General features: G+C 42.2%; 1 protein-coding gene across 2 annotated transcripts in view; it reads left to right on the forward strand.

The window, feature by feature from the left end:
• Positions 1 to 18094, forward strand: part of FHIP1A (FHF complex subunit HOOK interacting protein 1A) — an 82946-nt gene that overhangs the window by 23691 nt on the left and 41161 nt on the right. For both annotated transcript variants that reach the window (XM_028745004.2, XM_077934093.1), the window contains exons 2-3: positions 15330 to 15539; positions 16745 to 17371. In XM_028745004.2, coding sequence (XP_028600837.2) covers positions 15435 to 15539; positions 16745 to 17371 — 732 coding nt within the window. In that variant the 5' untranslated portion in view covers positions 15330 to 15434. The remainder of the gene's footprint in view (positions 1 to 15329; positions 15540 to 16744; positions 17372 to 18094) is intronic.

The raw sequence follows: 18094 nt of genomic DNA on the forward strand, positions 1-18094 counted from the left end.
TTTTAAAAGTCTGGAACAGATTAATCTATTTTGCATTACTTTCTATGGGAAAGTGTGCCTTGGTTTTGGAACACTTTGGTTTTGGAACGGACTTCTGGAACGGATTAAGTTTGAGGAGCAAGGTACCACCGTACTTATTGAAGGCTGCTTTAGAAATTAATTAAATAAACAAATATAAATGCTAAGTATTATTTCTAAAAATGAAATCCTTCCCGCCCCCCAATAACTAACATTTAAAGCCTTTGCTGAGATATGCAGAATAATTGTTGAAATTTGGACCCTACTGTTTGCATTCTACAGGCAGTGTCTAAGAGCTTGCTGCTAAATGATATAGATGACAACAAAAACTGGCTGTGGAACAGGGCTATAAAATTATGCATTGGATAGTTCAGTATGTGCTTCTGCTATACTATTGGCACAGGACAATATATTTTGTTTTCCAAAAGCAAAGCAGTTAGATTGGTGAGATTTAAACCATCTGCACACTAGATTAAATTGTCCAAGGATTATGGGAATATTTGCAGACGTGCTGTAAAAGCTATGAAGTAGAACAGATTATTCTGTACATAGCAAAGAGAAAAATCTATTATATAAAGGAATTTGGCTGTAAAGTCTTCTGATGAAGTTGATTTAGTGAGTCAGATGTCCATATGCTTTTCCTGTCAGAGAGAATTCTTGATTGAAATTTGTAGTATGTGTTGTTTGTTTTGTTTTTAGAATACACAGATCAGCAGTTTTCAATTATAATCTGATATCTAGTTCAATGGCTCATGCTACTATATGCAGTAATATACAATGAGGCTCTGTGCTCTCCTTTTGACATTTATGAAACAACCTGCTGCTGGTTGAATGCTGCTTTGATCTGTGCATGATATCCTAGATACAGATGAAAATGTTGTTTGGCTGGATCAGATGTTACTCTTCTGCATGGGAATATGAGAAGAGCAGATGAAGAAGTGCTAGGCTGTTGATAATTTCCTTATTCCAGATTCACAAAAGTATCATCAGATGAACTCCTACTTGGTGTTCTGTCTATTCCTGCTCCTTATGGATGACAGCTGTTAAAAGAAATTGAAACTGAAACTTTTCAGAAATGTCACTGGTTATGAAACTGAATATGCATGTACTGTAAGCAACATTTCATTTTAAATGGTAAAAGTATTCTGTCAGTAAAAATAATGTAGTCTTGAGAAACATGTCCTTGGACGACTTCTAAGTATTTAGTAATCAGTCAGTTTGAAACTTAGCGTTTCCTGCCTCTTCCAGAAAATTCCTGTTCCTTGTACATCCAAGTGGTACAGTGGTACCCCGCAAGACGAATGCCTCGCAAGATGGAAAACCCGCTAGACGAAAGGGTTTTCCGTTTTGGAGGCGCTTCGCAAGACAAAGTTCCCTATGGGCTTCCTTCGCAAGACGAAAGCCCATAGGGAAATCTCCGGGACAGCGGGGAAGCGCCTCCGCTGTCGCCCGCCAGCATTTTAAAAAGCCCCGGGACAGCGGGGGACTTCTCCGCTGTCCGGGGCGATCTTAAAATGCTGGCGTGCGGGAGCGAAGCCTCCGCTGTCGCCCGCCAGCATTTTAAAAAGCCCCGGGACAGCGGGGAACTTCTCCGCTGTCGGGGCGATCTTAAAATGCTGGCGTGCGGGAGCAAAGCCTCCGCTGTCGCCCGCCAGCATTTTAAAAAGCCCCGGGACAGCGGGGAACTTCTCCGCTGTCGGGGCGATCTTAAAATGCTGGCGTGCGGGAGCGAAGCCTCCGCTGTCGCCCGCCAGCATTTTAAAAAGCCCCGGGACAGCGGGGAACTTCTCCGCTGTCGGGGCGATCTTAAAATGCTGGCGGGCGGGAGCGAAGCCTCCGCTGTCGCCCGCCAGCATTTTAAAAAGCCCCGGGACAGCGGGGAACTTCTCCGCTGTCGGGGCGATCTTAAAATGCTGGCGGGCGGGAGCGAAGCCTCCGCTGTCGCCCGCCAGCATTTTAAAAAGCCCCGGGACAGCGGGGGACTTCTCCGCTGTCGGGGCGATCTTAAAATGCTGGCGGGCGGGATCGAAGCCTCCACTGTCGCCCGCCAGCATTTTAAAAAGCCCCGGGACAGCGGGGAACTTCTCCGCTGTCCGGGGCGATCTTAAAATGCTGGCGGGCGGGATCGAAGCCTCCGCTGTCGCCCGCCACCATTTTAAAAAGCCCCGGGACAGCGGGGGACTTCTCTGCTGTCGGGGCGATCTTAAAATGCTGGCGGGCGGGAGTGAAGCCTCCGCTGTCGCCCGCCAGCATTTTAAAAAGCCCCGGGACAGCGGGGGACTTCTCCGCTGTCCGGGGCGATCTTAAAATGCTGGCGGGCGGGAGCGAAGCCTCCGCTGTCGCCCGCCAGCATTTTAAAAAGCCCCGGGACAGCGGGGGACTTCTCCGCTGTCCGGGGCGATCTTAAAATGCTGGCGGGCGGGAGCGAAGCCTCCGCTGTCGCCCGCCAGCATTTTAAAAAGCCCCGGGACAGCGGGGGACTTCTCCGCTGTTCCGGGGCAATTTAAAAGCCCCGGACCATGCCCCGATGCCGGGCGGCGGACGGGAACGCCTCCCCCCACCGCCCGCCATCGGGACCATGCCCTGATGCCGGTGGACGGGCGGGAACGCCTCCCCCCGCCGCCCGCCATCGGGACCATGCCCCGATGCCGGGGGCGGGGCCGCGAAGCCTGGGCGCGCTGATCTCAGCGCGCTCAGGCTTCGGCATGCCGGCAACTCTCCGCAAGCTGCGGCAGCGCTGCCGCTGCTTGCGGAGAGGTCCGCGAACCCTGGGCGGACATCTTTTGAAGGCAGGGGGGGAGCAAAGACTTTTGCCCCCCGCCAGCCTTCAGAAGAGGTCCTGGACCTCTTCTGAAGGCCAGCGGGGGGCAAAAGTCTTTGCCCCCCCCTGCCTGCCTTCCCGGGAGAGCGGAGAAACGCAGCACGTTTCTCCGCTGTCCCGGAGGGCTTTTGAATGCAGGCGGGGGGAGCAAAGACTTTCGCCCCCCCCAGCCTTCAGAAGAGGTCGGGGGACAGACTGTCCCCGGACCTGGTCTGAAGGCGGTTTCCCTAGGAATGCATTAATTGATTTTCAATGCATTCCTATGGGAAACCGTGCATCGCAAGACGAAAAACTCGCAAGACGAAGAGACTTGCGGAACGAATTAATATCGTCTTGCGAGGCACCACTGTATTTTGATTCTGATGTTGTTTAACATTAATTTAGACTTCTAGAGCATAGAAAGCGTGGAAGAGATGTTGGCCCTGTTGAGAGATGTTACAATCCAGAAGCTCATTCTGGAGCACTTACTGTATATTTTGATCACATATTTTGTACTTGCAGTCAGGATGGCTAAAGTGTAGTTGAAAGCTGTTCCCCCTTTTCCCAGTTCCTGACACTGAGTTTTTGTATATTCAACTTTTCTGTTTTTGAGCACTCTTGTGATCAAATTTCCCATGAATTCTTCTGAATTCAGAATTCTTCTGAATTCTTAACATGAATCTCTAACTGCCTTGGCCAAAACTTTCTTAGCCACGTTGCACTGACTGAGAATCCAGCCAAGTTGTGTTGATTGTGTGTAATTATTAATTGTAAAGGTAAAGGGACCCCTGACCATTAGGTCCAGTTGTGACCGACTCTGTGGTTGCGGCGCTCATCTCGCTTTATTGGCTGAGGGAGCCAGCGTATAGCTTCCAGGTCATGTGGCCAGCATGACTAAGCCGCTTCTGGCGAACGAGAGCAGCGCACGGAAGCGCCGTTTACCTTCCCGCTGGAGCGGTACCTATTTATCTACTTGCACTTTGATGTGCTTTCGAACTGTTAAGTTGGCAGGAGCTGGGACCGTTGCAGGGATTTGAACCACCGACCTTCTGATCGGCAAGTCCTAGGCTCTGTGGTTTAACCCACAGCGCCACCTGCATTGTAGAAATTATCAAATAGGGCCTGAGCTCTGTGACAATTTGCTGGAAGGGATCAACAATATTTGCTCATAAAAAGTTGACAGAATTTTGTCAGATGACAGTGTCTCTTGAATATTGCTGCTCAATTTGAGATCATTTCAGTATTTTCATGGCCTGTATTTCTTCACACACACTTGCAGATTTGGTTGTTGGTATGCATTCTATTCTAAGACACAGAGTCACTGTTCTAACACTTCAAAGTTGTTCACAAAAGTGAAAAATGAAGGAGAGACGATAATGTGATCAATAGCACTTCCACCACGTTTTTTCATGCAAGCCTCAGGCATGAACTGGGTTTAGGGTAGAGAGAGAAAAAATTGTTAGACCTAGGTCAGTAGCTATCAATTTCAGCTCCTTATCTGAGAAATAAAAGTATTAAATAGATGAAACAAAGAAGGTAAGGCTTGTAAGGCAACCAAACTAAATAAATAGCAAACCATATGCAAAGTCTGTATAGTGATAGGCAGACTCTATATGAAAACCTAAACAAATATGTAAAATCTTAAAAAAAAATAAAAATTAGGACCGAAAGTTTCAAGTTGTTTCAGTCTTCCTGAGATCCAGTCTGCCCAGTTGGTTGGTACAAAGTGCTCTTCTAAAAATACAAAACAAGAAGTGAATTGTCTGTCTTTTTAAAAACAGTATGTGAATTCCTGGCTTATAGTTAGGTGGTCTATAGGATTTCTCATGCGTAAATTAACAATGTTCCAACTTTGGAGAAGACTACAGGAGATTAATTTCTGGCTTATTCCTGAGTGAGTGAACTGCACTTGTGTGCTTAGATTTAGACATTCACTTGAGCAGTGCTCAGATTGGCAGGTTACCAACGCTGCATATTGGATTTAGTTTGTTTATTTGCTTGAACAGGTTTTCATATGAGAGGCCCTAAGAGAGACTTACTGAAAGAAAAAGTGGAATAAAAAACAACATGCAGCCTGAAGAACAATTAAAAGAGAAGGACTCTTCTTCCAGATGAAGAGAAAGCGTGCCCTGCCCTGTTTTGTTTACAAAGATTTTTTGAATTTAAAGAACAAAATGGGACTATTAATCTCAGATGGAAACCCAAGAGGAGTACATTTTTAAAAGTGCTAAAATAATATATAGAATTTAAAAACGTATTGAGTTTTGACTCTTTGTATATAAATGAATTCATTCCTAGGTATCCTTTCCAATCATATCCGTATGTATTTAAGTAGTTAAAGGAAGATCATATTGTGGCTAATCCTAAACTAAATAATCACAGACCTTTTAGAGATGTTTTAGAATTATATTGGACTTTTATCTTATGTACTTTTAAAAGTATCCTGTACATAAATGCAGCCACAAACTTCTTGGTCTTCATGGCCTTTGTGGAGACCATGCTCTAACAGCATCTCCCTTTCTTTGTACTCCCTCCCTTTCTCAACCAGAGATAGAACTATCAAGAAATTGCTTTTGGCTCATCATCAGAGAGCATCAATCACTAAGGGTGGAATTCAGTGTTGTGCTAATGCGATAGTTCTGTCACTGCAAGCGTTACCTGACAGAATGACATCCTCTCTGCTCCCCCATCCAGTATTCTGAGGGTTCTCCTGACCCTCCAGAACAGATTTTGGGGTTGTGTGGGGTGTGTGCTAGCAGAAGTCCTTGTACTAGTTTCTTCTAGCACATCAGATTAGTTGAATCTGGTTCTCTGTTGCCACTTCAGATGCTGCAGCGCAGATAAACTTGTCCCACTGAAGTTAGATTAGCATTGTACACTGAGGAAATGGTCCATAAGCTCTGTCTAATTTGTCCACGAAGGCCTATAACTTCAATTTTGCAAATAATCCCTGGTCCCGTACTGTGCTTCTATTAGTTATCTAAGGTCAGTGCCATGGTATTCCAGAAACTCATTTATTGGTCCATCAGTGGCTTGTTCAAGAATTGCCTTGCATGATCTGCTCTTAGGCAGCAGACAAACCTTCTTTCCATAGCAGAGTTATGTATTGACTGGAGTACTGACATAATAGCACCAGTATGTGTGAAATAAGTTTATAACTCTGAAGTGTTAGCTAAAAGTAAATGTGCCCCTGTTCAGGGTTCCAGTCACCATTTTTTTCTGGACTTTCTCAGCATTCTATAAACTGTAGAGGGATCAAGCATGACACATCATTTTTCTAAGCTCTGGTTTTCCATTTTTTGTTCCATTGGCCCTAGAGGCCACTGATCACATTCAGTTTTTATTGGTATGGTGCCTCCCCCCCCCCTTTAAAATGCTTTTTATTTTTGCATACTTTGGGAACATCAGTGATGATCTCAATTGACCATAGTATGCTTCTGAAGCATCTCAGGGAGGTGGGGGTTATGGGCACTGTACTTCAGTGGTTCCACTCCTACCTCTAGAGTCGTTTCCTGAAAGTTGTCATGGGAGCACCATGGGAATTGCTCCGTGGTATCCCACAGGATTCTATCTTGTCCCACGGGATTCTGTCTTGCTATTTAACATCTTTATGAAGCCTCTGGGAGCTGTCATCAGATTTGAAGTGTCATCAGTGTGCAGATGACATCCAGCTCTGTCTCTCTGTTTCATCTGAATCACGACAGGGGGGTTGAGGGGTTAGACCAGTGCTTGGAGGTGGTGATGGGTTGGATGTGGATCAATAAACTGAAGCAGAATCCTGAAAAGACAGAGGTATTATGTGTTCCAGACTCTCATGGCTGAGAGGTGGCCTCCCCTGGATGGGGGTTGCACTCCCCTGCAAGGAGCAGGTTTGTAGTTTGGGGGTGCTCCTGGCTGGTGACCTCTGTGTCTAGGAGTACCTTTTCCAGCTCTGGTTGGTTTACCAGCTACCAGCTTGCCTTTGGGAAAGAGATAATTTGACCACTGTACTTCAGGCTCTTTTAACTTTCAGATTGGATTATTGCAGTGTACTCTATCTGGGGCTGCCCTTGAAGATGACTTGGAAACTTCAGTTGGTCCTAATTGCAGCCGCCAGGTTACAGGCTGGGCTTCCATTTAGATCTCATATAACCCCTGTTTTAAAACATCTGCGCTTGGTTGCTAGTTCATTTCTGGGCCCAATTCAAGGTGTTCACATTAGTGTTTAAAACACTAAATGACTCAGGCTTCTTTACAGAACCTCCAGGGTGCTGAAACCAGCAGAGGGGACCTCTTGGTAGTCCTTCCACCTTCAGAGGCTCGTGGTGTGGTGGCTCAGGAGAGGGCATTCTCTGTGGCTGCCCCAAAGCTGTGGATAGGTCCTTAATAATAATTAGATTTTTTAAAAAATCCACTTGTACTGCATCTGATATATGCTGGCCAGGATGCTGACTTCCTATAATTTTTCAGAACTGTTGGCTCAGTGGGGAAGGAATGACAAGTTTTAAGCACTTTAAGATAACATGGTTCATACTGTTAAGATAGCTTGACCTTCCATTATCTCCTCGACCCTTTTCCAGCGCTATACCTTTTGCTTTAACATCATCAGTGCAATTGGGTTTTTCTCTTAATAAATAGCAATCAATCTTGATGTCATGTGTTTACAGTTTTCCAGTGCAGAGGCTTACGTTAATGAACGTGATCATTTACACAGTGTCACTGTAGTATTGGCATGCTAAATAATTTAGCAGGCTGTGGCAGGTAGATAGCTGTGTAGTGTCTCTGTTACTATGGCAATACATTTCCTTAATGCAAATATTAGTCATTCTGACTATGTGGATCTCTAGACCCAGGAAATTTATTAGCGAGGATGGAGAATTTAGCCTGAAGTGATTCATTTTCCGTGCTGGCTCAGTGTTGAGTCTGGTTCTGGTGAGCCAAATTTGCTTGATAGCCATAAATGCAGACAGCAGGTAGCCTATATTCAGAATAACCTTCTTAATCTTTCACTCTTTTTTAAAAAAAGCCACTTCCTACCCTTGGCAATAATGGTTTTCTCTGTTTATTTTGTCGACATTAGATGGAAATTGGTGACAGTGAAACAGGAAGGGAGGGAGAGCAGGTTTGGTGGACCTTTCACCCTCAACACCATATCTGATTAAATTTTCATTTAAAACTTCTACAAATGGGTGACTTACAAAATACTTACAAAATACAGCGAGCAAGGCCCCTATCTTTCAGGTTTGTTGCCAAATAAACTCAAGCCATTTAGGAAAGATTGAGATTTTCATTATACAGTGGTTCAGGTTACAGACTCCGCTAACACAGTAATATTACCTCAGGTTAAGAACTTTGCTTCAGGATGAGAACAGAAATTGTGCTCCGGCAGCGCAGCAGCAGCAGGAGGCCCCATTAGCTAAAGTGGTGCTTCAGGTTAAGAACAGTTTCAGGTTAAGAACGGACCTCCGGAACGAATTAAGTACTTAACCCGAGGTACCACTGTATATGGTTTCAGCAGTTTCCCCAAACTGCTGAAACCATATATAATGAAAATCTCAATCTTCAAACTGCTATGTGGCCTTTCCTAAACAAGTATAATACAGAATGGTGATGGTTAAGACTTCCTGCTGACACTTAGGTGCCCTGGTTTTGTCCATCACAGCATATAAGAAGAAGTAGTGCAGTTCTATGCATGTTTACTCACAGTATAGCCTTCTGAGTGCGGTGGGATATACTTCTTGGTAAGTGACTATAATAAAGCAGGCTTAAGCTTCCTGCTTGTCCATGGAGCTTGTGTTTCGTTTTAGTCTTGTATCTCTTTGGGGGTTTTTCCTTGAATTGCTGCCTGCCCAGTTTTCTTGCCTACTACATGTTTTCCCTAGTTTTCCTGGGCTAGGTCCTGTCTTGTTTTTGTTTCATTTTTTTTTTACTTGCGATGTGATTTATACTCATCCTTGCCTTGATTCTGTGCAGACTCTTTAAGAACAGAATCTCATGAAAGTGTCAATATTTCTATATGGATGGTCTTAATCCTATCTGGCTGCTAGTTTTTGCCCCTGAATCTTGCTTACATCATGTCTTCTGGCCTTGGGCCATGCTTCTATGTTTCTGCTACCTCTCTGTTGACTACTGCATCTACTCACATCCTGGACTAAAAATATTATTCCTAGGAAAGACCATGTCTATAAAAGACACAGCTAACCTCCCCACCCTACTAATTAATCTTTTTAAAAAAATAATTGTTCTAATTATTCATAAAATAATCACAGGCCACTCACTCTTTCTAGTTGACCTACCTTACAAGGATAGAAGGAATTCAGAGTGAGAAAAGCAGTGTTAGCTGCTTGGAGGGCAGAAGGGGATTAAAATATAATGTATTTTCTGACATATTCTGAAAGGGCAAAACCATACATGAACTACTAGTAATAAGAAATCAAACATTATTTGGTTCTATACACTATATATGCTGTTCTGTATTCTGTATAATAATCTTGGGCATTCTTAGCAAATACTTTTAGCAAGACACTGTCCTCCCTCCCTCCCTTCCAATAACTGCTCCATTTATTCAAGCAATAGTTGCACAAATAAGCATGATTCTAATATACTGTTCACTTGATAAAGTTTAATGTTATCCTTTGAAATTAAACTTTTCAAGCATTATTAATAGTGCTTATAATAAAGGTTACTGTGATTTGAAATTTAACATTAAAACGGAAGTGACTGCACTCTAGGCTTAACATTGAGAGAAGGTATATGTGCATATTTAACCAGCATAATGAATTGAAGGTTTCACTTATTAGTTCTAAACAGAGCTGTGCGCTGCTTGTAATGGTCCAATAATCTGCTGCTACTGTCTCTTGATACAGTAAGGAGATGAGTGCCTTAACAAACATTGTATTCCTTTATTAAATTTAAAGCTTCTTCTGGGGTAGTTAATGTTAGCGGCATCAATGAACTTATGAACAGCATAACTCCTGGGTAAGCATTCATGTCATTTTCGGGTTGCCATATTTTGAGGAGCCAAAAAGACACATTTGCCGACTTCTACTTTTAAATGTGGATTGCTATTGTGAATGTCATTTTACATTCCCATGTAAAAGACGACATATGGCAACCCCGTGTCCGTTGAACTTGCATGTATCCTGGATTGCCTCAGATTTGAAACTTGTCAGCATTCATGAGAAATGGTTGTTCTGTACAGATGGAGTATTAGGCGGATATCCACAGATTTACGAATTCACATGCCAGCTTGCTAAGGGCAAGTATCTTCAGACAAGGAGGCCACCCAATATATCATAGAGCCAATATGTAACAGAGCCAGTTGCATTTATACAGGACTTGTATTCTGATTTTGTTTAATAGTTGTTTCCAACAGAAATGAACTCTTGTGCCACTGGAATTTGTAGTGCCTCCAAGTAATGAGGTAGAGTGTCCTTGAATTACAACCAATTTGTGCCCTAAAACACTTCTAGGCTGGTTTACAAGTACAGCAGTTGCTCAAATTTATTTTCTCTTGACCAGCATATTTTAACTTACTTCCAGATAAAACCCTGTTAAAAGCTATTGGGCAGTAATTCTCCTAAAGACGATAGAACAAAAGAGCATATAATAATATCCAGCGGTGATTTTCTACTGATGGAAGGGAATCAACTGGAACAAGAAAGAAGGCAATTTTCAGCAGTGTACCATACCTCTAAAATTGCCTCCAAATGAATCTAAGGGTTAAACTGTTCTTTTACACAGGTATTCCAATGCCCTTTTAAAAAGTGGAAGTGTATAGCAATCCTTCACATCTCATAATTGTGAACATTGTTCAAAATTAAATGCTTTATGGCTATTTGTTAAAGATGACAATATGGGACTAGATAACATTTTATTGTGCTTTCAAGATAGATACATGTGCTATGTCTCTAGAGCAGGCTTGGCAATGGTCCTCCAGATATTGTTCGACTCTCTCATCACACCTGAGCATCAGCCATGTTTATCTGGGACTGATGGGAGTTTGAATCCACCCTTCAACCCAACTCTCAGAAAAAGTAAAGAGAGACTGAAACTTTGGATTCATGTCACCCAAACCCAGTAGATATTATTGTTGTTGGTTGTTGGATGACCAAGATGGAGAGTAATGCCACAAATCTTGACAGGAATCTGAAACCAATTAAACCCAGCTTCCTTCCTTAGTTGGAGTGTGAAAGAAACTCCATTTCTTATATCAATAGTCTAAGTGGCTGATCAGACATTATTTAGAGGCTAGCTTTGACATTCAGTGCTAGTGTGGAGACTCTACGATTTTAAGACCAAGGGCACAAGCACCTATGTTATAGGGTGGACAATCTGAAACAGTAGGGCTTTTGTGGATACAGAAAGCAAACAACAGAAAGCAGCGGAAAGAACTTGAAGAGGCACATATCCAAAGATGAATGTGAGACAATGTGAAGAGAAAGAGAGTTTTGACATGCACATGTGTTTTCCTAACCCCTGTGGCACAGTGTTTCTGAATTTAGATTTATTTGTGAAAGAATTCATGCAGTTACTTGTCTTATCCTCCTAGGGGCTGCTATTTCCTTGCAAAATCTGTGTGTGCTTGCTGCTTTATTCTTGAATGTGTTGGAGAAAAACATTTCACTGAAAATGTGAACCAAATTGTAATTCATTTTAAAGCAGGTGCAGTGGCTCAAATTGGTGGATGAAACCTGCCCCCCCCCCCCAAATAAACAAACTTAGTATTTTGGTAAAAGGACATACCATATGCAATTGAGTCTGCAGGACTGTAATTTTGATTTGCACAATAAATATTCCTCAGCAGTTGTGACTGAATAAATTGAAAAGATTTTTGATTGCTACTGTGTTTTGATCTCACAACGAACCATGGTTTATCAGGATGGGAACAGGCTACAGTGAACACATGTTTCCTGTTAAACAGCTGTGAGGAAGAGAAAATACTGTGATGTGAAGAAATGCAAAGAGTCTTGTGGCACCTTTAAAGTGAAAATATGTATAGTTGATTTTTTGTGTCAATCCATTTGATCAGCCTCATGATAAAGTAGGCTCTAGTCCAGTAGTCCATGAAACTTTATAATAAATTTGTTAATCTCTAGAAGTGCCGTACAACTCTTATTTTTGGTTGGTTGCAGCAAATGCAACAATCGTGCAAACCTTTTTGGTAACTCTGAAGGGAGGCTGTAATCCACATTCTATTTAGTTTCAAAATAACTGGGAATCTAGTGTACAGAAGGGAATTTCTCTGTTTTTGTTCTGAATAAGTGAAAACACTCTGCCCCTCTGTGATAAGGTTGAATTTACTTGTTAAAACAATCCCACTCAGTAGAACACTTATTGAGAAGAAAACCTTTTCTCTCATTGTATTCTTCCTCACCCTGCCACTGTCCAGATCACTCCTTGTTAAATTACCTGCCTCTTTCTTTCTCCAAATATTTCTGGTTGCACTTAGCTCATATAAGAATCTATTATAGTAGAAAAGAACACCACCTCCCTGAATAGATGAACTGTATACTCTCAGAACTTCCATCTAGTCGGAACTGAGCTTGTTTATTGGTCTTCATCCAACTCATTACTGATTCCAGGCACTGGTTCAGCACATTCACTGCCTTACGTTAATCTGACAAAGAGAAGTAGAGCTGGGTGCCATCAGTAAATTGATAAAATCTTCCCCCAAATTTCAGAATGACTTATCCCAGCAATATCTTAGATGTTAAAGAGCACAAAGGACAATACAGAATCCTGTGGAAATCAATAGCGCCACCAGTAGTGCCAGTATCAACTGCAGAAATGGTCCTCCAAGATGAGAGCAGAACTCCCATCAGGCCCAGCAAGCGTGGCCACATCTGGAAGGCCAAAGGTTTCCCACACTTGTATTAGAGAGACATATAGAATTAGTTGCAGAATGGTTTTATTATCTAACCAAATGTTGGCTGGGCAATTTTGCTGCGAAAAGTTATTTTGGGGGGATTATTAGCATGATGAGGCAAGTTAATATTTACTTCCCAGCAGTTGTAAAGGTCTTTTGGTTTGTTCATAATGTCAAGCACATTTCTGAAATCAGCATAATTTGTCTTAATTCCCATACTTGTTAAGCAGCACAGTAATTAAGGTGGACCACTTCCAAGGTGGTTTACCAAGGACTATATATGGAGCAGGAGTCCTAAGATGTATTACTTGGGTAGCAAAACACATCCCTCACCCATTCCCATTAATTGCTCTGAAATGCAAAGAACCAGATAAAACTGTTGGCACCATGTGCCAGCAAACAACCAAAATTGCAAGCAAGCAAGCAAGCAAGCAAGCAAGCAAGCAAGCAAGCAAGCAAGCAAATAAATAAATATTGTTTTGTCTTGTCTGTTGAGTCCAAGAATCTAACTCTTGTTAGTCTGTTGCAGCACCTTTGATTAATGAATTTATTGTTGCATGACCATGTGTGTGGTCAGTTTCATGGGCTATGATGCTGATTTATTCAATAACAGTTTGTGATAAACTATGACACAACAAGCAAAGATTTTGTGAAATGAAACGCTGGCTATTTCTCCTGGCTATGTGGGAGGAGAATGGAGAGCAGGGGAGCACACTAACCCAAAGCTTGGCTCAGGCTCATTATAACTAGTGCAAAATCATGGTTTCCCATTATGTGTGAATGTGACCAGGATGGTGGTATGCTGTCATTTATCTGACCAAAATGATGCATTGATTACATGTAGGAACTTCTCTTTATTTTCATGGCATTTTACCATTGGTACAAACCACAGTGTGAGCACCCTGCGCTCTTTCACATCCTGTAATTTGACACAGTTTGCTCTTATTAACAACAGCAACAACAAAAAAGGTCGTGTTTCTGAATGAATAGCTGTTTTTGTCAGAAATCTTTTTAAAAGGCCCTCAACCTTGCATATGTATTCAGCTTTTGTTGTTAGTATTGCTTAGTTACCAAGGATAATATAGGAAAAGGCATGATGTATTTTCACGTGTACCAAATTTAGCATTAATTTGCTTTTGTGTTCTTCCAATTAGTAGCTCCCACAGAAGCCTGCCGAAAGCTCTTTGCCTTTCTAAGCCAAGGACCCCATTCTAGTTATAAACATCCTTCACCATACTTTCCCCCCCAGGGGAGGAATGATAACCTTTCCCACAACATACTTCTGACTATGGTGTGCTGCAAAGAGCACAGAATCAAGAAATGATCACTTTGTCAGAAACATGGGTTAATCTAGTAAAACAATAAAGTATGTAAGAGGAACCTTTCTGGATCAAACCAAAGGCCTGCCTATCTAGTTCAGTATCCTGTATCCATAGCGTCCAATAAGATAATAATAATAATAATAATAATAATAATAATAATAATAATAATAATAATAATAAATTTTATTTATATCCCGCCCTCCCCAGCCTTAGCCGGGCTCAGGGCGGCTAACAACAATAAAACAGTACAAAAGTACAACATAAACAACACTCTAAAATCATTCATTCTAAAATTAATTAATTCAAGCCACTGGCAGCCATTGGGCCAGAGCTCCGCGAAGATTGCCGAAGGAGGGAGTCAGGCTGTGCCCTTGCCAAAGGCCTGGTGGAACAGCTCTGTCTTGCAGGCCCTGCGGAAAGATGTCAAGTCCCGCAGGGCCCTGGTCTCTTGTGACAGAGTGTTCCACCAGATCGGAGCCACAGCCGAAAAGGCCCTGGCTCTCGTTGAGGCCAGCCTAACTTCTCTGTGGCCTGGGACCTTCAAGATGTTTTTATTTGAAGACCGTAAGTTTCTCTGTGGGGCATACCAGGAGAGGCGGTCCCGTAGGTACGAGGGTCCTAAGCCGTATAGGGCTTTAAAGGTTAAAACCAGCACCTTAAACCTGATCCTGTACTCCACCGGGAGCCAGTGCAGCTGGTATAGCACCGGGTGAATGTGATCTCGCAGCGAAGACCTTGTAAGGAGTCTCGCTGCAGCATTCTGCACCCGCTGGAGTTTCTGGGTCAGTCTCAAGGGCAGCCCCACGTAGAGCGAGTTACAATAATCCAGTCTGGAGGTGACCGTCGCGTGGATCACAGTGGCTAGGTCAGGGCGAGAGAGGTAAGGAGCCAACTGCTTAGCTTGGCGGAGATGGAAAAATGCCGCCTTTGTTATAGCTGCAATCTGCGCCTCCATGGAAAGGGAGGTGTCGAAGATTACACCCAAACTCTTAACGGACGGTGCTGGCACTAATTGCACCCCCGCAAGAGATGGGAGTTGCCCCCCCAATCCCATATCGCCCCGTCCCAGCCACAGGACCTCTGTCTTCGAAGGAAGCCTATGTCTATGGGAAGCCCACTAGCAAGAGATGAATGCAATATCCCTCTTCTGCTGTTTTCCGCCAGGGACATGTAATAGTATAAAGAAATGAGAAGATGCAGACTTGTGTCGCAAGAGATCCAGGACCATGTGTATAATATCACATTATTCCCAGTACATCTTTTAAAATCTAAGTTGCTTTACATTGCTGTTAAATCCCATATGTTTTTTTCTTTATGAATTTTGATTTTGGTTTCTTTGCAGATCAAAGATGCTCTCCAGACTTGACACTTGTGATGCAGTGATCAGCAGCAGAAGAGAGCAAAGGAAATTGAATATGGCCTCATAGAATTGAACTTTGGAGTGTTTATGATGTCCACAGGTGCGAGTGGCAGGAAAAAGCATCAGGCTGTGAGCCTCGAAGGAGTTGACCCAGAAACCTGCATGATAGTGTTTAAAACTCACTGGGCACAGGTAAAGTAGCTCAGGGAAGCTTTTCTTCAATGGGTTTTTAAAGTTGGTTGCACTGGTAAGAATCCATTCCAAAACAACAACAACAATCAAGAAACAACAAAAAGATTGGAAGTTGGTTTTAACTGCCAATACACAGCATGCAGTCTGTTCCCTAACACTCAAGCACATTTTCTGTTCTTGTTCTGGAAAATGGTAGAATCTTGCTCCTCCATTATTTAGTTAACATCACATGTAATAATAAAGGGGCATAGCTCTGTTTGATGGATAGGCTAGAGGAAGAGCTGGGAGATTTAGATTTAATGAAAGGAGATAAAATTTAGAATATAACTTTGAATTATCGTGCTTTGACGGTCCAGTGGATTTTAAAGATAAGGCTCAATTATATATTAGTATTGGATGCAAACCTGTACATGGTTAGGCCGCTTAAATCCTATTGAAGCAAGCTTTGTGCAGGTGTGCAGACTAAGGAGCTGCATTTTACAGCACCAGGCAATGATCTCTTTTAATCCAGTATTGTTCACATTGACTGACACATGTCTACAGTCAAGTTGCCTTCCTCTGTTTTTGTCACCCGAGATCCTTCCATTGTGATGTTGGGGATTGACCTAACACACCCTCTTAGCGTTTATACAAGCAAATGATGCCACTTAATCATGGCTTCAGCTACCCAGCTCTCCCAGAAGTTGAATTAGGAAAAGACATTGTCAGTACTGAATTTGGTATTTGTAACTTGGTTGGCCAGCACTCCCAATTTTAATGTTTTTACTTACAAGGATTGTGACCAGTGCTACATAATGACTTGCTACATAATGTTATGAGGCAATTAAAGAACCATTGGGGTTGAAGACCAGAATATAAATACGTTAAATAAATAATATTTTAACAAACCCATTAGATACAGTAGTGTGTGAGCTGTTTAAATGTGTTTTCATAAATTAATTCCTATTGCTAATTTATAAGTTGTTTGCTACTTGATTAAATTATTAATCGCTGCAATCCATTTTGAGGTCCATTTTGAGAGGCACTTTGCTGCATTTGTTCAATAGATTTTTTGTTCAGTAGATGTTTTTACATTGGGAGCTTAAAGCACTGATTCAGTCTAGCAATTTTGAAGACTGAGTTTAGTGAAAAATAGGATTTCGGTTAAAAGGTTAGTTAAGAACCTCTTCATTCTGATAACGAGAATGTGTTTCACGTTTCTCTAGGTGGTGAAAATATTAGAGAAGCATGACCCTTTGAAAAATATTCAGGCAAAATATGGGGCAATTCCTCCTGATGAGGCCAGCACTGTGCAGAATTACGTAGAACACATGCTCTTCCTGTTAATCGAAGAACAAGCAAAAGATGCTGCGATGGGACCTATCCTGGAGTTCGTTGTTACCGAGAATATCATGGAGAAACTCTTCCTTTGGAGTCTCAGACGGGAGTTCACTGATGAGATGAAAATCGAACAGTTGAAGATGTATGAAATGCTTGTCACTCAGTCCCACCAGCCCTTGCTGCATCACAAGCCCATCTTGAAACCTTTGATGATGTTGCTGAGCTCTTGCTCAGGAACTACTACACCAGCCGTGGAAGCTGAGCTGGTGGTTCTTCTCAACCAGCTGTGCTCAATCCTAGCCAAAGATCCATCTATTTTAGAACTCTTTTTCCATACCAGTGAGGACCAAGGAGCTGCAAACTTCCTAATTTTCTCTCTCTTGATTCCTTTCATTCATCGAGAAGGGACTGTGGGCCAACAGGCTCGTGATGCACTGCTTTTTATAATGTCACTTTCTGCAGAAAACAATGTTGTTGCTAATCATATAGTAGAAAACACTTACTTCTGTCCGGTAAGTTGCTTCTTCTGACCCTACCCTCTAAAGAACCCCCCCCCCCTTGATATTTTCCCCACCAACAAAGCAGAACTGAATTTATTTGGTACGTTTTGTTATGGTTTTGCAGAAGTGGGAAGTGGTGACATCAGGAGGATATATCTTTCTGAACCAGTCTGTATTTAATTGTGGTCATTTTTATACTATAATTTGCTCCTCAACTGAAAACTTATCAGGAGCAAAATGAACAAATTAGGGACTAAATACATGCCATTTAGTGGGGATAATATCAAAGTATCAAAGTATGATATTTAGGTGGCCATTTGGGTCTAATTAACATTGGTATTAGTATACCAACGTTAACATGGTATTATAATGTGCCATTTGAAGATCAGACAGTTTTTTGAATAAAACATTTACATTAGGTGTTAAAATTGTAGTGCTGAAATTTTCAAAAATCTCTCCAGTTATGCTTCAGTTAAGCTAGTTACATTTTGTTTTTAAACAAATCAAACTATTTCGCTACAACTCAATCTTACTGAACTCACAGTAGCCAAGAATTAGTTCTTTTCCTTCTGCTCCACCACCTACCTATCACAACGACACACATGCCAACTTGCATAAGTTCCTATGAGTTCGTGGAAGGTGATTCCCAAAGGAATCCTTTTTATTCTTTCAAGTCAGAAACTAGCAGCGTTCAAACCAAGCTAACTTCACACTTACTGCTTCTACTCCCTGCCT

This window comes from Podarcis muralis, chromosome 9 (assembly GCF_964188315.1).
Source record: "Podarcis muralis chromosome 9, rPodMur119.hap1.1, whole genome shotgun sequence".
Lineage (NCBI taxonomy): Eukaryota > Metazoa > Chordata > Lepidosauria > Squamata > Lacertidae > Podarcis > Podarcis muralis.